Raw genomic sequence first — 22,576 nt, 5'->3', positions numbered from 1 at the left:
CAGGATACAAGTGTACAAGAGCTAAAGACTACACGTGAACAGGTTCTCCTACCCCAACAGTAGCCTAAAGTGAGAAGAAACTTACTAAGAATTCTTATTAAACTAAAAATAGGAAAAAGAAAAGCTTCAGACATCACGAGAAAGTGCAAAGGACTGGTGGCCTGTGCTCAGCCTGCCTGGAACAGTTGGTTTACCGCAATGTCGGAGCAGCCTTGCCGCCAATAAGCAGCAGGTAAGAAGACCGCACCTGACTGAACACGGCACCGGGAGAACAAGGCAGGCAGGGCTGAGGCAAGTGCGGAGGGAGGCTGCTACTGACCCTTGCTGGGAGCCAACCACGAGGTGGGAGGATCTCAACCGCAGGCCTGGCAGTACACCAAAACCTTACTGCAGTAATTTGATGCAACACAGAGTGTAGCGGCCATCTAAGGCGAGGATTCTGTAGTGGTAGTGAGATATTCCTGATGGAAGAAAAATGGACCTGAGAAAGGGATCAATTCTAGAAGAAAGTTAGGGGCCTGAACCAAAGCACTGGCAAGAGGAATACAGGCATGAAGATTTAGCCAAAGAATATTTAAAACGGAAACAAGCTGAATCTGATCTGTGGTCAGAAGTTGCAATGAAGAATCCCGGGGCTTTGCCTCCAGTTACCACTATCACCACTGCCAACACACGGGATACACACAGGGACACAATACACACACACAGAGACACAATACACACAGGAACACAATACACACGGGGACACAATACACACAGGGACTGGACACACACAGGGGCACAATACACATGGGGACACAATACACATGGGGATACAATACACACACACACACACAAGGGCACAGTTTGTAATAATCATTAGTCTAGCATTCTGGAGGCCCTGGGTTCGACTCCCTTTACCTTAAACAGAATAAAACAAACATTAAGAGAAACAAAAGACTGGTGTGAGTAGAGAATTAGGCTAATTCGGGGAGGGAAGATTTGGCCTCTAGCTTCTTCTAAACCTCATATACTCTTCCTACAACATTTCCTTTTCCTATAAAATAATTTATATGTAAGAGGCATTGAGGAACTAATGTCTGGTGAATGATTAGGTCTCTCACAATCTAGGGTAGTCTGGTCCAAGGTAGGCTGAGTTCACAGGTATGGAAGCTGACGTTCAGTTAACACCAGGATAGAGGATACACAGCTAGTAACAGTAGATCACTGAGTTCAATTCTAAAAGGCCCCCCAAATCCCTGTGGTCCACAGGAGAGTACCTCCCTCAAAATGCCTGAGAAATTGGCTACTGTCCACAGGTGGCCCGCTCTTCTGGTCCTATCCAGTCTGCTCCTTCAGATTTTCTCCTGCTTCGCCTCATCTACTACTGCATGTCTACGGTTTGCCCAGCTCTTCCCTTGGTCCTGACGCCTCCCTTTCCCAGAAAACTGTTCCTGATGCTAGGGTGCAAAGGCGTGGTCCCTACTGCAGATGCTGCAGTCACTGGCTGTCCGTTTACACGTTTATCACCTACTGCCTGGCGAACACACCAAAAGTTGAGTCTGTCTCACGGCTGACCTTCATAGCCAATGCTAAATACACCAGCTGGGGGTCACGTGAGCCCTTGAGAACTGTGATGTCAGCAGCCTAACTAGCATGTGATGAGCAAAGGCAGATTGGGTTCTCTGGATCAGCAATGGGCACGTAGTATACCTCAGGTTCTACGGCAACAAGGTACGTGGGCAGGGCAAGGGCCTGAAACTTCCAAACAAAATATGACGGAAATTGACGCAAAGGAGAAGTCCAAGATAGAGTCGTCAGCATGTAGTCCAAGCAGAGGCTGGAGGAGGACGACAAACTAACACCTACGCTCTCTATCTATCCCTTTATAGTTTCAGTTAACTCTCTTCTCGTCTCAGTCTTTAGATCAAGTTTCCTGGTAGGTTCAGTAGCTGTGTGTGTGTGTGTGTGTGTGTGTGTGTGTACACAAATAGAATCAATACAAAAATACTAGCAGATCCATCTGGCCAGCTTTTCATAGCCGATAGTTAAGACATATAAAGGCCTTCACTAAAACACCAGTCTCACACTGTGCATTAACAAGACAGGAGAGGAAGACTGCGGGCGCCCTCACACTTGCTGCACCTTACCAACTGTTGAGGTGTGAACATAAGGTGTTCACACTGGCACCTTACCAACTGCCAAAGTATGAACCTAAGGTGTTCACACTAGCACCTTACCAACTGCTGAGGTGTGAACCTAAGGTGTTCACACTAGCACCTTACCAACTGCAGAGGTGTAAACCTAGGGTGTTCACACTAGCACCTTACCAACTGCCGAAGTGTGAACCTAAGGTGTTCACACTAGCACCTTACCAACTGCTGAGGTGTGAACCTAAGGTATTCACACTAGCACCTTACCAACTGTTGAGGTGTGAACCTAAGGTATTCACACTAGTCCACTGCTGAGTGTGTCTGCAAACTCACCAGGGAAAGTTATTTCAGCAACCTGTTTTTTAATTTATTAATAATTTTTTAATTTTCAAAAAGAGGGTAATGTGGTTTTCCTTGTGTACTACCATTAAACGGAAACTCTTTCATGCCTGCTTGTTTCTATTTGATCATAAAATTATGAACAGGAACTTATTATAATTGAATATCATCTCATTACTTTTCTTAAACAAATATCCTTCAGATCATATAGTACGGTTCTTTGCCAGAGACAATCAAAGATTAATACAAAAAACCCGATGTGATCTATAATCTACTTGCTCCAAATGACATACACATGTTGGGACAAAGAAATACAAATGCAGTATTTGCTTCAGTCATTCTTAGTTCAATTTAGTGTTTGTAAGCCTAGTGGGTTATATGAAAAATTAAGGGCACCAATTCTCATATTTTCATAGCTTTCTTTTCATCAATATAAGGCCAGTTTTCACAAATGAATTTGTTCTATGTAATATTTGAAGTGGGAAAACTCCACATATTTTTATCCCTAGTAGAACTGTGAAGACAGCATTTTCCTGAGCCTAACACGCTTTAATCAGATGACCTGTAAGGATTTGCTGAAGGGGACTGCACCTGTAGATAAAGCACCTCACACACAGCATCCCCTGCAGACGCCTGCAGAGTGAAGGCCGTGGTCTGACTGTCAGCCTCTCCTGCTCAGGACTCCTCGTTCCTTTCTTGCTATTTCTATTACTCCCTGGCCAAGCTTCTTTTCTGTCTACAGAGTAACTTAACCACATCTCCAAAGAGGCTGTGCTTTCCTACTGCGTTGTCTGGCATGGCATGTGGACACTGGATCTAAAGCTGTTAGACTCAGTCACTCTTCTGAGGTCACAGATTCAAGGCAAAAATGTACACAGTACAGCTGTAGACCAGCAATCAGAGATAGCTGTCTACACGTTTTGTAAAATAGAAATGTATGAACTGTCTAAGCAATAATCAATAAGCAATAATCAATAAGCTGTATTAGCCACAGTCAAACCTGATTCTAGAAGAGGTGGAAGAATCAACTGCAATAGGAAGAAAAGCCCTTCACTGAAAAGACTAACGTCTCCAAAGGAAACACAGACAACACAGGGAGGCTTGGCACGCCAGCCTGTGCCAAAAGGTTTTCAACAAAAGCCCTATGACATAGGCACTGAGCTTGTTGGTAAGGCAGGACGTACAAGCCCTGGAGCATCTGATTTTAAAAAGAAAATAGAAGATTCTTGATCTAGATCTATAACCACTGGAGTGGAAACAAACAAACCAATTAGAACGGCTTGAGATGACCATACTACAAGTGCTAACTCTCAGGAAAGCCAAGAGGTTGTCATTGACATATTAGAGTATATTTGTGAAAAAATATGATTTTAAGTATTCTGAATCTTCCCTGAAGCTCCCACCTAATCTTTTGTGACTATCACTAACAATGCACTTGCACCTCATGCCATGAACATTTAAGTTCCTGGTAGTTCCTGTTTTGCTCTCTGAGGCATTTGACTATCTATAGTGTTACTAAACCTGAATTGCACAATCTAAATATTGTGAAATGGTGGAAGAGGTTTCAAAGTATTCTGAAGAAAATATACAGATGTCTGGCCAATTTCCACACACTCTTCTGGTCACTTAACGTGACATTTGTAATTAGGTCATAAGCAAACAGGGTTTCATTGTGTTACAGTGTGGCTCAGAATCGCCTCCACCCCTCTGCTGGTAAATCAAGAGGAGAAAGTGTGCTCACTCTTGCTCTCTGTAATCCAAGCACAGAATTCTGCCTTAAATAAACCATGAATCTTTCCTTTCCTTCAACAAATAAACGAATTTGAGGCAATAAACAGATTCCTCTGAAATAATTCAAAGAAGAATTTAAAACTTCCACACTGGAATTTCAATACAACTTAAGGCCTCCTTTCTTGGAAACAGAATTTTCAAATCCCATTTTTTTTTTTTTTTTTTTTTTTTTTTTTTTTTTTGGTTTTTCGAGACAGGGTTTCTCTGTGGTTTTGGAGCCTGTCATCCTGGAACTAGCTCTTGTAGACCAGGCTGGTCTCGAACTCACAGAGATCCACCTGCCTCTGCCTCCCGAGTGCTGGGATTAAAGGCGTGCACCACCAACGCCCGGCTTCAAATCCCATTCTTGTGAAAGAGAATACACCACATGCAAGTACAACTTAAGTGACAAACATAACATTTTTAGATACACAATACTAAAACAGTTCAAGCCATCCCTGACCATCATATCTACGAGAGCAGTGCCCTCTGATAGACCTACATGTTAATTTGCAATATTTTGAAAGCTGAGTAGTGTGACTCCAAACTATAATGCAAGCGCTCAGGAGGCTGAAGCAGAACCAACAATTAAGATTGTGAGTCCAGCCTAGTCTACACAGAAATACCCTCTCTTGTAAAACCAAGAATTTACATACCCACAAGCACACACATATGTTCACACACATGCACGCATGCACACACACATGTGCACATATGCCCATCCTTCCTACAGCATGTCCTACCTTCCCTGACGCAGTCAACAACCACTCAGGAGGAGAGTCAGACCCCTCATGTTGGACACACTTGAAGCCGTTACATGTGAACGCTCATACTTGCTACTTAACAAGTGGGAGAAATGTTTAAGTCAGTTCTAAAATAAGCGTATCCATCAGACAGTGAAGACAATAAAACTAAAAGTCCTAGGTCTCAAAGTTAATAATTACTTTTAGTAAAATTATCTTTGCACATTTTTTTGTAACTCACAATCAGGTGATCATTAAGTTTAACTAAAAATTTAACACTTAGTCAAGGCTATTTTAAAAAGCAACAATGTTTGAAAACAGGTGTTACAATAGCACGGGTCACACCTCCAAGTCTGGAAACATACCATTGAGCATTGTTTTGAATGTGTGGCCCACCCTGATTTTATAATCTTTTTTGGTCACAGGGCTGACATCTGCATCTGCTGGTCTGTGACGGGCATTCTGGAGTGCAGGGACAGAGAGGTCTGGGTTGGTTCATCTAAGGTTAAGAAGTAGAATCCTATTTCCAACATCCCAGGAAAATTGAAGTATGTGATTCTAATTGTTGTTCTGCTCGTATACAAGGATTTCTGAATATCTTAGGAAAATAAACAAGAGTAATTAACTTCCAGGTTTGTAAGCTCCGTGTTTGTGTCAGCTAAGTTTACAACAGCTAAAGGCTTAGTAAGAAATTATTGAAGATTATAATTTATAAAGCCCTTTTGGACTCTGCCAAACATTTGAGTAGGACAAAAGCCTTTCTCTAAGCTGACAAAATAAGTATATAAATAAGTCTATTAATAACAGTATTTAAGTGAGACAAAGAAACTTTAGAGCTGAGTGTACGTGCCTGCAATCCTGGCATGTGGGAAGTAAAGGCAGAAAACTCAAGAGTTGAAGGTCACAATAGTAAGACCTTGTCTTTAAAGATCTTACCATGGGGGCTGCAGAGATGTTTGGTGGTTTGGTAAAATTACTTCCTGTGCAAGCAAAGGACACAAGTCCAGATCTAGCACCCATGTAAGGAAACACCGCCTAGTGTGCCTGTAACCCAACATGGGGAGCAGACCCCAGGAGCTAGACTGGCCAAAACAGCAAGCTTCAGGTTCAGTGAGAGACCCTGTCTCTCGGGAATAAGGTGGAGAGTGACAGACACCCGATGTCCTCATCTGGTTTCCACATGCAATACATACACATGTACATTCACATGCATGCGTCACACAAACACATGAAGTACCATGACCTTAGAGAAAGAAGGTTACAGAAAACGGTGTGAAACGAACCACGAGAATGACAGGAAGTAGGAGACATGTTTAGGAAGCATGGGAGGAGTGCAGAGAAAGGAAGTAAGATTCCAAACCTGAATGGGAGCCATATGGAATAGTTTGCAAAAATCCAAGGGAAGAAGAATATGAAGGTTGTGAACTAAGTGGCTCCCGGGTAGTAGTGGGACAATGATGGGCTGGCTGTTAGGCTCTGTGGGGACTTGATAATTGATTTGTTATCCAGAGACAATAAAGGGCAGGTTTGATACTTAGAGGTCAGTTAAGATGCAGACAACCAGAAGACTGAAACTGTCTTAAAAAATCAGAGCAGGGGGGAGACTGTGCACTTGATACCATTTAAAGGAAGGAGACACAAACAAGGCTATGTCTAGACATCACACACTTGAAAAACTAGACACAAACAGCTGGCAAACAACAGTAACACTACAGTACAGAAGAGAGTGAGACCTCAGTCCTTCAGAGACAAGACAGTTCAAGACTGTTCATAGGTAATAAACTCTTAGGGAATTATTGTATTTAGAAAACAGTTAAAAGAATAGACCCTAATAAAAGTAACTGCTGGCCTCAGTTAAGAGAGAAAACAAAATGTTAGGAGAGTTAGCTGTCTAATAAGAGTTTCACTATAGTACTCAAGAGGGCTGGAGGATGTAGCTCAGTGGACAGTGCTCACATGAGGTCTTGAGGCCAGTGTGTGCTGGTGCGCGCGCGTGTATGTGTGTGTGTGTGTGTGTGTGTGTTAGACCCGAGTTAAGTACTGGCACTGCAGAGTTTCATGATGTTGAAGAAGTCATGGGCAAAGATTACGGAGCAGTAGCAGTAGGAAGACCTTGGCAGTTCTTTAGGAGGGAAGATAAAGCAGCTCACTCTTGAATCTCCAAAGCACAGGACTATACACAGACTTTAACATACACCCAGCAGGATGCTGACAAGTCAACCAAGGCAGTAAGGGAGAAATCCTGTCTTATTTAGTAGCATGTGATGACTTCATGGCGTTAATACTCTCACAATGACTGGCTTCAGGATGCTGGTGCTATAAAAATTCCTGACGTCGGCAATGGTACACACCACTCTAGAAGGCCCTGCAAGCCACCTATTTTACAATCTATTCTGCAATGGCATAGTTCTGTGATATCTTTCCCCTAAACTCAACCAGCACTTAATTCTCTGGGACATCATTACAGCAACACGCAGAAATCTACCCTGTTCTCACTATACTTGGCTTCCTCAACTGTATTGCGACTGAAAAGGACTAGATTTTGAAAGCTTCTCAGTACGCTTGTCTCCACGTGAGGGTCTGCTTTGTATCTGCTTGCCTTATTAATGTCATCTCCCCACTGTACTAACAAGTTACCAAGAAACAAGGTGTTTAGGTCACAGTCTGGAGGTAGGAAATAGAGGGGTTAGTTCTAGTGCAGGACTTCTCGCAAAATCCCAGGGTGGCAGGCACACGGCAAGACAAAGGGAGCTGAGAACACACAGTTGGCACATATGCTGATCTCGCCTCCTCTTTCATGAGCCACAAGGATCTAGTCACCGCGACTCCATCCTACGGACGATCTCGTCCTAATCCCTCCCAAAGCCTTGCCTCTATGCACTATCATCAGGTTAACTTCAACATGGGAAGCCTCTTAGGACACTCAGATCAGAGCCAAATTACGGCGCTGTTTAAGTCCAAATGTCTTGAGGAACTTGACTCAGAACAGTAGGTAAATACCCCGTGAGGCCTCATCCAACCGAGAAGCAGCAGAACTGTAAGGAAAAGGCCTTAAAACTAAATGCAGAGACCTAAAGGCGTAAGTTTCAATTAGTTCTACTACTTGGCAGTTCCAGACGAAAATGGGAGTAGTCAGATCTAACACATGGGGTACTAGGATTATTATGAACGCACTGGGGGAACGCCCAGCAGGAACTTAGCCTACTCTGTGCTTGCTTGCTACAGTTCAGAAGGCCACCTCCGTGTAGATACTCAGGACTGCTCAGATGTCCTGCCAAGAATATGCCAGAGAGGGCTACCTCTGCCTAGGACTGTGGCTGGTCTTACCCTCAATGGCCTCGAGCCATCACCCAAGCCAAAAGTCGCTCTCATTCTTGTACTCTGGATTCCTGAGCCTCATGCCATCAAGACCAAAAAGGTCCACAAGCTAGTAGTCTCAGAGCCAAAACATGTCCTGACAGATCTGATAGGAACTCAAGCTGCCAGGTTCTAGCTGTACCACGTGACACTCACGTTTCATATCAACGTAACTAGGAAGCTCAACCACAAACCAAAAACCGTGAGCCCAACTTGTTATCACTTGAGCAAAACTAGAAGAATGTGGTTCCTCATATCTCTAGATATTCCTTCCCTAACATCTTTCCAAAATATTTGCTTTCATAGCACCATATAACCTATCTTCCCTATGCAAACGTCTCCAAATACCTGAAGTGGAACTATTCATCATATCTTTAAGGGAGATGTGTATAGTTCTGTCCATACAAAAAAGCAGACTTCTGAGAATCGATGCAATAACCTTCACGGTAGTTTAACTTTTCCAACAATTACTACTCTGCTCACACGGCGTGACATATATGAAAGACAAGAATAACTTAAAATGAGTCTACCAAAAAGTGGGGTGTGGTGCCTCACACTTGACTCCAGCACTGAGCAGCCGAGGCAAAAGGATAAGATCTCTGCAGATTTGAAGGTAGCCTGGTCCACATAGATGTCCAGACCAGTCAGGGCTACAAACACAGTTTCAAACCAAACCAAACCAAAACAAAACAAAACAAAAAGTAAGGGCTTCCTATTAGGCATCTGCCCTGCAACTCCCACAAAGTTTGCTGCCGAAAAGTTTGCTGGGGCCGGCATGTCTAGCAAAGCCTGAACTCCTGCCTGCCTGGTCACAGGGGCGCACCAGGCACCGGGGAGGCGTGACGCGGGCGAGTGCAAGGCGCCCGGCCACGCAGGGACGCGCTCTCGCACAGCTGACTGTCAACCTCCCGGTGAGGTTCCCGGAAGCCCGACGCTTTCCGGGACCACATGCCCACGCCCCACCCAGGCGACCCCCGGTTCCCCATCCAGGGGAGGCCGCCGGGTGCCAGCGCCGGGTTCCGATCTCCGCGCGCGCTCGAGGCGGGCGGGGTCGCCGATCGGGTCGCCGGGGCCGGGCGTCCGGTCCACCGCCGCTCTCCCCGCAGCCCCGCGGCCTTCAGCCCCGACGGACCGGGAAGGGTGGCGCCCGCGTCCGACGGAAGCCGGAGCGGTGACTCGTCCTCGGGGCGCCCCCAAACCACGTCGTCCCTCAGTCCCGGGCGATCCTCACCCTCCACCGGTGTCCGCCGAGTCCACCTCCTCCTCCGCCGCCATCGCTTTCGGCACCGCCGCCGCGCAAGCGCAGGAGCACACCTCGAAGCCGGCTGACAGGCCGACTGGGCGGCCCCGGGCCGCGGCCGCCCTTAAGACCGCGCCGCCCGCGCATGCGTCGTCCACGGGGTAGTCCGCTTCGAGGGCGCGGCCGCGCTACGGCTCGCTTCGCTTCCCCGCCGCCCGGCCTCCCGCGTACGCATGCGCCGCTCGCCCCTCTCGGGGCGGCTGGCTCGCTAACGGGGAAGGTCAACCCGGCGCTGCGGGAGGTGCGACTGGGCGAGTTCGGTGGTCGTTCTTCTGCGTCAGGACCATTAATGCGTCATTCCTCCTGGATGGACAGTCCCGGGCGGAGCGCTAGGCGAGCAGTCGGCAGCCAAGGGGCCTGAAGTGAACCCCCAGCCTGAGAGAGCCTGGGTCTGCGACACGCGGCAGAGGTGGGCGTGCTACGGTAGTGGCCACGGGAGAGGGCTGCTCCCTGGACCCTCCAGTCCAGCCCCAGTCTAAGTGGGCACTGCCCTGACCCTAACCTACACTTCATCCACCCAGACTCTAGACACATGGGAAGCCTGAGAGCCTATGTGTGAGTACTTTAGAATTGGACACACAGGCACCACCATCCCCTCTATCACCACTATGGTCTCTAGAGAGCTGAGAACTTCCTAGAATTCATTCTGAAACGATGGCTGGCTCATAAAATATTCTCATGAGCTAGGCATGTTGGGACATGCCCTTCATAACATATTTGAGAGTCAGGCAGGTCCGTCTGTGTGAGTTGGATGTTGAAGACTAACCTGATCTACCTAAGGAGTTCCAGGCCAGCCAGAGCTACACAGTGAGACCCTATCTTTAAAATAAACTTAAAGGGAATGGAAGCCAGAGAGATGCACACTCTCCTTGTGGAGGAGAACGGGTTTGTTTTCCAGCACCCGCATAGGGCCCCACAACTGCTTGTAACTCCGGTTCCAGGGGATCAAAAGCGTATGATGCACATACAGGCTAGTAGGCACACACGCATACACATAATTTTTTAAAATTAATCTTTGTTTTAAACCTTAATGCATTCCCTCACACGCGGGATGATTTTTACTCTTGTTCGTTTGTTTGACCAAGGAACATCGGCAGATGTATGAAGCTGGTAAAAACCAGTGGCCAGGCTCAGAACAGGGAAATAGAAGTCAGCAGCCAGCAACCAAGCCCCAGGTTGTGTTTTAAAAATAGAATTCAGAAGGGTGACACTCTCACTGTGATTAAACAAACAGAGGCATCTCGCGGTTGCATAAGGGATGTTTTCCTTGGCTAGGACCAGGTCCCTAGGGTCAGGGGAAAGTGATAGGGAGCAGCTTCACTCTGCGTTCTTGACCAACTGTGTACCGCTAGGGCTGTGGCTCCGCGGACCTTCTGCGCATCAGTCCCTAGGTTCAATTCCTATTACCCGCCGCAACACAACCCCCTTCAAAAAAAAAAAAAAAAGGATCCTTAACTATGCAGTCTGCTCACTTGGTTCCGCCACACCATGCCACACCTGGATGGTACTGACGCCTCGGCTGCTCAGTAGCCTGATGTAAGCGGATTGGTTGAATCTTCAAACCGTATTGTGGTAAAGCCACACATATGTGACCCTTTCCTCATTCCCACGGAGCTAACAAATAGCTAACAAATGTGAATTTAGGTTTGACCAGAAATGTTCCCTCTTAATTTTTTAAAAGACAAATGGGTCATGTAAATATCAACCTTTTTATTACCTGCTAGAGGAGTTCTGCAGAATTATGCAACTGCTTTGATTCTGAAGTGTTAGCACCTGCTTTAACCTTCTATGGCGACTACCTCTTGTCTCCTGTACCTTCCCTTTGAAATATGTAAATCGTAAAGGTTCAAAGCCTACGCAAAACGTGGCTGGGGAAAGACTGGCAAACCGAGCCCTCTCTTAACTGAGAATTTGCATTTGGCATTGTCTCTTTGGGGAGCTTAGATAAGAGGATTTGGTAGCCAGAGAGAGATTGACGGCTAAAGGTATGACCTGTATAACAATAGAAGCCCTTTGCTAAGCGACAGGAGGTCAGCCCTCCAGAGGCTGGTCCCCCGTCATCCTCAGAGTGCCTCTGTCCCCCTCTCCACGGGAACACGATACAATTATCTGTTTTCCTTTCAGCCGTTGGCTCCAACCTGCTTTTGTGGTTGTACTAGTCACACTATGTACTGACTCGCGGTCAGTGAGTCCTTTCTCTGTTGTTGGGGCTGGGTTACTGGGACTCTGGCCTTCATGAAGCCCACACTATCGTACTGCCATGTAATTTAGACCCCTCTCATGGCTCCCTGTCTTAGCCCGTGTTTGCTGCTGTAGAAGAACACCTCGACTTGGTCATTTGTAACAATCCAGTTTATCTCTCATGGTGCCGGAGGCCGTGAGGAATGCCATGGGAATGTGTATACGGTGACAAATCTTGGTGAAGCTTCATCTCATGGCAGAAGGGCAAGGAGAAGAGCAAGAAAGGGGCCAAACTCCTCTTTTTATAAGAAACCCACAACCCCACACTCATTCCTGAAATGAAGGCATTAATTGACCCATGAAGGTAGTGTCTGTGACCCAAACACTTCCCATGAGGCCTTGCCTTCCAACACTACTACATTGGGGTTGAGCTCCCCGCATAAGAACTTTGGGGACACACTTAAATGTCTGGTGCTCCTCCGTTGCGGCAGCCTTCATTTTCCTCCTCTGAGTCCTACTCCCTGTTCTCAATATTCTATAATGGCTACAGCTTTGTAGAAATATTCTGTTTATTTTGTGAGCATGTGTTTGTGTGTGTGTGTGTGGGGGGGTGCACATGCCATGATGAGCCTGTAGAAGTCAGAGGGCAATTTGCCAGAATTGATTCCCAGGCTGCCAGTCACAGCAGCAGGCACCTCTACCCACGGAGCCATCCTGCTGGCACATGGTTACAGGTTTCTAATTGATATTACTAAACACACTTCCAATGACAGCAGAAGCATTCCGAAGATGTTACTATCTTCTGTGCTTTAAAGACAGGGGGAACCATCCATAACCCTCTTGAACATAGTATTTAATTGTTCTCATTGTGTCTGGTACAGCTCGTAACATGTTTTAGGAAGATGGGAATAGTTAGGATTTCTATCGCTGTGAAGAGACACCATGAACACAGCAACTCTTATAAGGGAAACATTTAATTGGGGTGGCTTACAGTTCAGAGGGTCAGTCCATTATCATGGTGGGGCATGGCGGCATGCAGGCAGACGTGGTGCTGGAGAAGGAGCTGAGAGTCCTACATCTTGATCTGTAGGCAACAGGAAGTGAAGTGAGGCACTGGGCATAACTTGAGCATATATAAGACCTCAAAGCCTGCCCCTATAGTTACACACTTCTTCCAACAAGGCCGCATCCCCTAGCAGGGCCACTCCTTCCCTATGAGCTCATGGGGGTCAATTAGATTCAAACAACCACAGGAAGCCACAAGAAAATACTTTTATAGAAACTCTTGGTTGTTGCCAGCAGCTTGTAATGTGCCTGCAGAAACTGACCATCTCTGCCTTGAAGGTTATGTCCAGGGTAGGGGCCCTCTGCTGTTTTAGGCTAGCCTGACTGTCAGGGCCTCTACTGCCCACACAGTTACAGCCTAGTGGTGTTGAGTTCAGTAACAAAACTCCAAAGTGAGGCTCCAATTCCCAGGCCACTACCAGGAAGTTGAACCTGCAATCATGTACCCTTGGAAGTCTTTGTGGACCTCAAGACTCTCTCATTAAGTGCGGTTGCTACATCGTGAAACAAAAGCCACTTCATTGTCTAATGCTGGGCTGTGTGTAGAAACTGGTGGAGCTGTGCCCAGGGCGATGATGACCTTCCCTAACTGTGGGGACACCTGGTTTGACTTTACTTGTTACTGATAAAGAAACTGTACTTGATTGGCTACAAAGCCCTGAGCCCAAGTAGGGCTACAAAACCCAGCAGCTCCATTGTGAATGCGTGCCATCTGCGAGTCTTAGTTAGGGTTTCTTATCACTGTGAGGAGATACCATGACCACAGCAACTCAAGAAAACATTTAATTGGGGCTGGCTTACAGTTCAGAGGTTTTGTCCGTTATCATCAGTGGTGGGAAGGAAGCCTGGAAGCATGCAGGCAGACATGGTGCTGGGGAAGGGGCTGAGAGGTCTAGTCTTGATCCACAGGCAGCAGGAGGTGACCCCTGCCACACTGGGCATAGCTTGAGTACGCCTCAAAGCCCACCCCCATAATGAAGCACTTCCTCCAACAAGGCCATTCCCACTCCAACAAAGCCACACCTCCTTCTGCTAGGCTTAACCTCCCAAAGGTCCCCCACTCTCCAAGGGTCTACCTCCTCAAGGGTCTGCCTCCCACATTTCCACCTCCCTAAGGCTCCACCTCCCCAAGGGTCCACTTCCTTAAGGCTCCGCCTCCCACGAGGGCCCACTTCTCTAAAGCTCCACCTCAAGGCTCCACCTCCCAATTGCATCATTCTTCAGCAGACTAGTGATCAAGCCTTTTTGTTTAGCTCATGGCCCTTTGATGGGAGCGTTTAAAATGCAATCCCCAGTACCCAAGTTTGTTTCAGCTCGAATCCTGATGTCTCACGGTTTAATTTTCCTGAGAAGGAAGCCACAAAATTGTCTGATTTCAAGCTACGATGGCTGTGGTAGTGATGGTGTGGCCGGGAGAAGGAGGAAGAGACTAGAGGGCCTGTTGGAGCTGCTAGGGCAGAAATCAGCTGGGGTTCCAGGGGCGGAGGGGGCGGGCACCGAGGCTGAGGAAAAGTTAGATTAAGAGAAATGAAGACAGAAACACATGGTAGACCAAGAGGACTGAAGGTCAACACTAAAAAGCCCCGAGTTTATTTCTCAGGCAAAAGGCAGAACAAGGAGCCGTCCAGTCAGCTGACCACCTCCCTGCACTGTCCTCAGGAGGAAGCTCAAGCAGGTGCCTTATCTTACTCAGCTAAGTAGCTTCTAATCTCTAATGACACGTGCCTCTGGCTGGCACACACCAGCCCAAATCTTTTTTTTTTTTTAATTATTTATTATGTATACAGTATGCAATGTTCTGTCTGTATGTCTGCAGACCAGAAGAGGGCACCAGACCCCATTACAGATGGTTGTGAGCCACCATGTGGTTGCCGGGAATTGAACTCAGGACCTTTGGAAGAGCAGGCAATGCTCTTAACCACTGAGCCATCTCTCCAGCCCCACCAGCCCAAATCTTAATAGAAAACTGTGCTCTTTCAACTGGGCAAAAATGTTTTTCTATGGGCTAACACAGATGTTACCCACAGCCCTCAGAGTTACTGCAAGAAGCAGAGCAGGCAAGCTTGAACTCAAATGATTTAAGTCGGAAATGACTCCAGATGGAAACTGAGTCACATGTGGACACCCACAAGAGCCTAACCTTTAACTTGCTTTCAGTGTCCTCTGGCCCCAGAAATTTTGAAGTCCTGTTGATTAACAAAAGGCTTTGAGTCTTCCTTTCCTCTGCCTTATATCCTGTTTGAATCTGTAGAAGAGCCTGGATTTTTATTTTCAGTAAAATTAATGCTTTTACATTTTTCCCTACCATATTTTAGATCTGTTGTCTTTCATTTTTGTTATGATTTTTTAATTTCTGGTAAGTCCATGCTGAAATAATGAATATCCTAATAAATCAAAAAAAGCAGTGCCCTCCACATGGTAGCATTAAAAACGTCAATTGCTTTCCTGTATTTGCACTTTTAAGAGCAAAGCTCATCTATGTAGACGTTATGTATGCCACAGGACAGTTTTTAACAGGAAGAAAACGTTCGTGCCTGCCACTCCCCCTGACGTCAGTGCTGCCAGCTCCCCTGCCCCCTCACCATCTCGGAAGCCCAGAGTGTAATGTGGGTTATTGAAAAGCCGTTAAGTTCAGTCTGCACTTGTGGTGGGAAACAAGTGAAAGCTGTTGTCTTGACTCCGTTACATTTCCTGAGACGTGGAAAATAATCTGTTGTCAGTGCCGCAAATGCCAGGTTCTAAGTAACTCCGCCAATTGGCTTATTTGGCTTCAGCTCCATAGGGATGCACGCGGAGCGCTTGTCACCAGCCATCGATTCATCGAACAGACAATTGAAATATTGTCTGCTCCCACTGCTGGAGGTGCTTTGTGCTATGTGAGAAGGAGCGTTAGTGGAGATGCGGTCCTGGAGATGCTTGGGCTATTTGTAGATGCAGTCCTAAGCTGGTTTTTAGTCAGTGGAGATGCGGTCCTGGAAATGCTTGGGCTATTTGGAGATGCAGTCCTAAGCTGGTTTTTAGTTAGTGGAGATGCGGTCCTGGAGATGCTTGGGCTGTTTGGAGATGCAGTCCTAAGCTGGTTGTAGTCTGCCACTCACACTGTTTGTGTGGCTAGAGTTGTTTTGTTAGATTTTTGTTTCATTGTCTCTTTGGGGGAACCGGTTGTTAAACGGTGACAACATCAACTGCTTATTGAGCCTTGGAACTTGCAAATCGGAAGTTATGTATGTTACAGGAATTGTCAATCATTTCAAACCAGGACTGCCTTTAAGATTTTCCTTTGTGGCCTGATTTTTGAATACCATTGTCTGCTCAGTATGGATGTAAAATTACCAAGACCCTGGCTGGCAAAGAACGTAAAGTTTTACGGGAAAACCAAATGGCGGGAACTGGAGGTGCAGCTCCACTGTGGAACATTGGCTTAGCGGGTTACATCCTCAGCACCCCAAACAGAGGTGGGGTGTGGGAGGGAGGAACAAAGAGAACACGAGCAAACAGAAAACACAAGAAAGATGGAGGACCAAGCAGACCACCTCTCTATGAAGATGAGGATAAGCATCTTTCCAGACTCGAAAGACATTGAGACTTGATTGCAACACACTCAAATGAAACCTTGTTTCCTTTTTAATTGGAGCATGAAGTACAAACCATAATGGTCACCACCCAGGGAGCACGCCCACGTGACCACCATCAGAATATGGAGCTGGTTTTAAAGGAGAAAACAGGAGGATATGCGAACAGAAGGTGTGCAAACAGGAGGATGGCTCCCAGTGGAAGAACAGATCTCTGACCTTCCGGCATTGAGGTGTATGACGTGCCCGGAACCAGATTTTTTTTTCAGCTTTATTAGATGCTGCAAATCAGTCATGAAGACATCTTTAACTGTGCTGATGAATATACATTTGGTAGCTATATTTAGGACTTTTATTTTAAACATTTTCTTCATTGAAACTGGAAGGTGTTGCTTAGCTACCTTCCCCTTTTCTTAGCGTAGTCTATGATCTCATGTAATTTCTGCTGCTGCAGGTGCTAGCAGCCGGCTGTCGTCAGGAACTTTATATTCAGAAGTATAAACAGGATATGTCTTGCTGTTGCTTTTGTGATATTAACTCCTTACTCTCCTAAGCCTACACAGTGTTTCTTTATATGTGCATGCTTTGCCTGGAGGGACGTATGTTGAATAAACATGACAATTATGGTGATAATCAGCACATGCAGTTATACTAGATTATCATTTCTTATAAAAGTTCATTTTTAGCATAAACCAATTTTGCACAGTAGCATGAAATTATTTCAAAGCGACTTTCCAAAATAATTAAGCTCTCGGTAGTGAACCCATCTGTGATGGTTAGTTTTTAACTCCTTACTTGACATAATGACAGAGTCTCAAAGAGGCATCGTCCAGCTCAGGATGGCCTGTGGGAAGACCCAGTCTGAAAGTGGGTGATACCTCCCCTGGGCCTGGGTCCTAGGCTGTGAAGAAAGCTAGCTGAGTCCTAAGCGTGCCTGCATCCTTTTCTCTTGCTCTTGACTATGGGTGGTGTTTTGAGTTCCAGCTCCTTGACTTGTCCGCTATGATGGATGGACTATAAACTTGAATCTTGAACCAAAGCAAGTTGCTTCCCTTATAAGACACTACACGGCATATATGCATCAAGTCACACCTTGTACCTGGAATATGAAGATAATGGCCAGTTAGCTATTTTAAAATGAAAAACACACATCACCACCCCAAGCCAATGCTCCTGAGGTTCTCTCTGATCTCTGCACTGCCCCAGGCTCTACTGTCACGTGTCCCAGCAGCCTGGAGAGGTGGACTGAGGACTGCGTGATCTCTGTTTAGAAAAGGAAGGTCAGGAGGCCTAAGGGTCACCCCAGGTCTCTGAACAGTGGAGCTTGGAGTCAGGTCTCTCATTCCCATCTCGTTTAAGATGATAGCATGGCAATAGATGAAGCGTTTGATTTATACTAAGACAGGCTTTAGGGGTTATGAGAAGATGCATGCAAATATTTACAGGATTCTTTGGAATAGGAAACCAAAGTAATTATGTTTTTATGTTAAAAGTAAATTCTACCATAAAATCAGAAATTTCTGATTTTTAAAACATGGTATCAAGAGAAGGAGAAGGCAGACCACAGACTGAATGTTTAAAAAGACACGTCTGAAAAATGGACTATTATCCAAGATACAAAAGCATCTCCTAAGAGGCGGCAAGATGGCAAAGGCTATTGCTACCACGCTGGAGGACCTACATTCAATACCCAAATCAGTTTGGTCGGAAAAGAAAACCAACTCCTTCAAGTTAACCTCTGTCCTCTCCATGTGCCCCATAGCTTAAACATGTTAAGACACACACACATACATAGATTTAATAAATGTTAAAAATTTGAGAGAAACTATGTGTATTCAATTTTTTAAAAAAATCTTTTAAGCTATAACAATAAGAAAATGAACAATCCAACTGAAAATGGGCAAAAGGTGTCTTACTAGAAAAGATCTCCAGATGGCAAACAATTACAAGACCGAATTACAAGGGTCTCTGTGCTATACGGACTGACTTAGACTCCTCAGGAGCGGACAGCTTGGTCACATGGTAGTCGAGTTTTCAATAAGGATTTCCTCCGCTACCACCCCCAATCCTGGCCAGAAATTGGTTTTTATTTTCTTGGCTGGTGAGATAGACTCTCCATCTAACTTTAATAAGCACTTCCTGTGTCAGAATATTTGGTTTTTTTTTTGTTTTTTTTTTTGAGACAGGGTTTCTCTGTAGCTCTGGAACCTGTACTGGAACTAGCTCTTGTAGACCAGGCTGGCCTCAAACTCACAGAGATCCACCTGCCTCTACCTCCCGAGTGCTGGGACCTAAGATGTGTGCTACTACTACCCAGCTCAAGTATTTATTTTTAATAAAGTTTATTTTAAAGAACTTGCAAACATAAAATATCACACACTGAAAATAACCACAGACCCGAAGCCTATATAACTTTATAACCTTGTGTAGTTAGAACAGCCGTTCTGACACTGTAGAGCTTCTTGTTTTTAGGCTTTTACTATCCAATCTGTGTTTATGCACTTATCCACCACCAAAGCTAGAAAATCCACGACAGAATTAGAACTAGGAAAACAATTAGCTTTGTATCCTCTTCCATAACTCCCGCCAGTCACCTGCATTCAGTCCTTCCTCATCCTGAGACCAGCTTTCCATGTTCTCGTCTGTGTACTGGACTGCACCCACGTGGACATCTGTGGCACTTTATGCTTTGTGGGACAGGTTGAGAGGGGCATTTGGGTCTTCTTTAAGATTCGGTAGGGTGTGGCAGTGAATCATTCGGTCCTGGTTTTGCTGCTTGGAATACATCTGTTGAAGCTTTTACATCATTTTGCCTTCATTTTAGTAGGACAGATTATCTAAGGCTTTTTCTGTTTTTCTAGATTTTCCAGGTTTTTTTAAAATGTAAGTTTTCAAAATATTCCCAAATGACTTTTTTTGATTTCATTTGAATTTATTGATGCTTTTTTATTCATGTTTATTTTTTTCAATTGAGTCTTTTTTTCTCTCATTCTTGGGGTTTCTTTTTGCTAAGAATTTTTCAGTCTTTTTTCCCCAAAGCAGCAACTCTTTGTATTTTATTCTTGACTCTAGTTTGCTAATATCTTTATTATTTCTTCCTGTCTGTTGTTTGGAGGTTTGACTGGTTCTTGTGTTCTTAAGACCTTGAGCCATACCATTCAGTTACGTATTTGACATGGATTCTTACGTTTAGATTCGTGATCATGTCCCAGAGTTCCTGGAATTGTGGTCATGCTGGTGTTTGCTGTTGCTGCTTGCTTTTCCCTTGACCTCGTTCTTCATTCCTGATATTCTTTCTTCTGTTTATCTAATGATGATTCCCCCATTTCTTAGAAAGTTTCACTGATTTTTTTTAATATTTATTTATTTACTCATTATGTATACAGTGTTCTATCTGCGTGTATGCCTGCAGGTCAGAAGAGGGCACCAGACCTCATTACAGATGGTTGTGAGCCACCATGTGGTTGCCGGGAATTGAACTAAGGACCTTTGGAAGAGCAGGCAATGCTCTTAACCGCTGAGCCATCTCTCCAGCCCAGTTTCACTGATTTTTTTATCCCAAACATTAGTACTTTTTACACCTTCAAAATTTTAATTTCCTTACTGACTTTTTTATTCACGTTGCAGGCTTTCTTCTTCATGTCCTGAATTGATTTACTTGCCTCATTTGTGTTCTTACTTGTATCCTCTTTGTTTTTTTTTTTTTTAAGTTTTTTTTTTTTAGATTTATTTATTTATTATGTATACAACATTCCTTCCATGTATGCTTGCATGCCAGAAGAGGGCACCAGATCTCATTCTAGATGGCTGTGAGCCACCATGTGGTTGCTGGGAATTGAACTCAGGACCTCTGGAAGAGCAGGCAGTGCTCTTAACCTCTGAGCCATCTCTCCAGCCCACTTGTATCCTCTTTGAAGACATTGATAGTTTTACAAGTAAAATTTTAAATTCCTTATCTGATATCTCACCCATTTCAGTATCTTTGAACTTATAAATTTAGATGTTAGCCATATTTAGCTAAAATTCTGCTTCCTTGATATTTCCTCCCTCCCTCCTTCCCTCCCTTCCTTCCTTCTTTCCTTCCTTTTTTTCTTGTTGGTTTTTAGAGATAGGGTCTCTCTGTGTAGTCCTGACTGTCCTGGAGCTTGCTCTGTGGACCACGCTGAGCTTGAACTCACTGGTATCTGTCTGCTCCTCCTCCGAAGTGCTGGCATTAGAGGCACATACCACCACACACATATGTTGTCTTGGATATCCATTCTGTGTTTATTTGGGAATTTTTCTCAGATAGCAATCAGCCCTTCAGGGCTCAGCCCCTAAGAATGCTCAGACAGGAGAGAGAGTATTGTAACAGTAGCAACACTGAGCCAAATACCATGTAGAAGTATACTCCGTGTCTTAGTTACTTCTCTGCTACTGTAACAAAGACAGTGGTAACTTACAAAAGAAAGGGTTTATTTGGGCTTATGAATCCAGAGAGTGAGTTCAGGACCATCATGTCTGGAAACATGGCAACAGACTAGTGGATATGGAGTTAGAGTAATAACTGAGAGCTTACATCTGATCCATAAGCCGAAAGGGTGGGGCAGGAGCAAGAAACAAAGTTAAATAAATAAAAGGGAAGGGAAGAAGGAGCATAGAGGAGAATGCAAAGGAAGGAATGGGGGAACAAAAAGGTGCTTAGACAAAGTTAGGTAAATATAACAAGAGGGAAAAAATTCTAAAACACAGGAGCTTTAAAAAAATAAGATGAAGTAAAAAAAATCACTAAAAGTATAATAAAAAGAAAAGGGACAATCAAGTGATAAAGACATTACCCAAAAAGAAAAAAAAAACATTTCCCAGTAATGATGAAATACACAGCCTTAGGTAAATGTGAGAGTGGGGATAAATAATAAAACCATGAAAACTTCAAAGAATAAGATAAGGTCAAAATACCACTAAAAGTATAGTTAGAAAAAGAAAGAGGAATGAAGGAAAAAGGAAAGGGAAGCACAGTATGGAAAATAAAAGATGATGTTTTGGAGGAGCCTTTGTCCTAACCCTTCAAAGCTGGAGCTGGGGCACATGAGATAGTCCGGCTCATAAAGGAGCTTGTTGCTGAGGATCTGAGTTCTATCCCTGGGACCCGTGGCAGAAGGAGAAAACCGACTCCTAAAAACTGGTCCCTGACCTCCACATTCATGTGAGCCATGGCATGCATATGCCCACACTCTGGTACAACACACACACCACCAACAACAACAACAACAAAACAACAACAAAAAATAATGAATTAATGAAATTTGTTTTTAGAAAATAATAACACAATTAGACCCTGTTATGTGGATGTGTGTGGGGCCTCATTTGAAGCTGTAGACTTGTCTGTCCTACGGTCTGTGCTGCCGCTGAGCCTGGACTGGAAGAACCCAGATGTCCTCCAGAGCTGCCTTCATTTTAATTGGTTCTCACCTTTGAGTACCAGGGGCCATTGCTGACCATCCTTAGCTTTGCAGTCTGTGGCCTGGGCGGAACCTCCCACCCTCCCAGGATCCCCACATTTGTAAACTCTATATTCTAGCTGGGGTGTGTGTGGGGGGTGCTGGTCCTAGCAGGAGAAACAACCACAGAGATCCGTCTGAACTTGATAAACATTAGACACCATGCTGGGGCACGCAGCTGTGCACACCAAAAGTCCTCCTGAACGTGGGAGATTTCAGTCTCTGCATCCGTGAGCCTCATGACAGACAGGCAACTCCAGAGTCTGCAGCTGCTGACCTCAGGCTCACACTATCAAAGTCCAAAGTTACTCTCAAGTGAGGAAACCAGCCCCAAGCCACTGCCTGAGCAGAGCCTGCTGCCACCAGCACTCTTAGGCTTCTCAGTGTGACACCTTCCTCCTGAGATTATCTCTCACTGTGGGACTGTGCGAAGACTGACCTCTGGCTCCTGGCATTTGTGACTACGCCTGTTCTTAAGCCTCAGGGTAAATAGGTTTTAAACAAAAGATTCCCACTCAAGATGGCAGCGTCGTGGTGCCATCTTGAGTCATGGGTTGTAGCAAAATACAACTCTTCTCTCCTGATGACCCATCCCACCTAAAGAGCCATTGCTTCACCAAAACCCACAGCCAGATTT

General features: G+C 45.1%; 1 protein-coding gene across 2 annotated transcripts in view; it reads right to left on the bottom strand.

Annotated features, from left to right (window-relative positions):
• Abhd5 (abhydrolase domain containing 5, lysophosphatidic acid acyltransferase) overlaps positions 1–9,724 on the bottom strand; it is a 28,433-nt gene extending 18,709 nt beyond the window's left edge. Inside the window, exon 1 of one of the 2 annotated variants that reach the window (XM_057768693.1) lies at positions 9,573–9,724. In XM_057768693.1, coding sequence (XP_057624676.1) covers positions 9,573–9,616 — 44 coding nt within the window. In that variant the 5' untranslated portion in view covers positions 9,617–9,724. The remainder of the gene's footprint in view (positions 1–9,572) is intronic. The other variant, XM_057768692.1, reaches the window with a different exon arrangement.
• Positions 9,725–22,576: the final 12,852 nt, after the last annotated feature.

The sequence above is a fragment of the Chionomys nivalis genome, chromosome 4, assembly GCF_950005125.1.
Source record: "Chionomys nivalis chromosome 4, mChiNiv1.1, whole genome shotgun sequence".
Classification (NCBI taxonomy): domain Eukaryota; kingdom Metazoa; phylum Chordata; class Mammalia; order Rodentia; family Cricetidae; genus Chionomys; species Chionomys nivalis.
The sequence above is the reverse complement of the archived record's forward strand: the minus strand, read 5'-3'. Positions and strand labels throughout refer to the sequence as shown.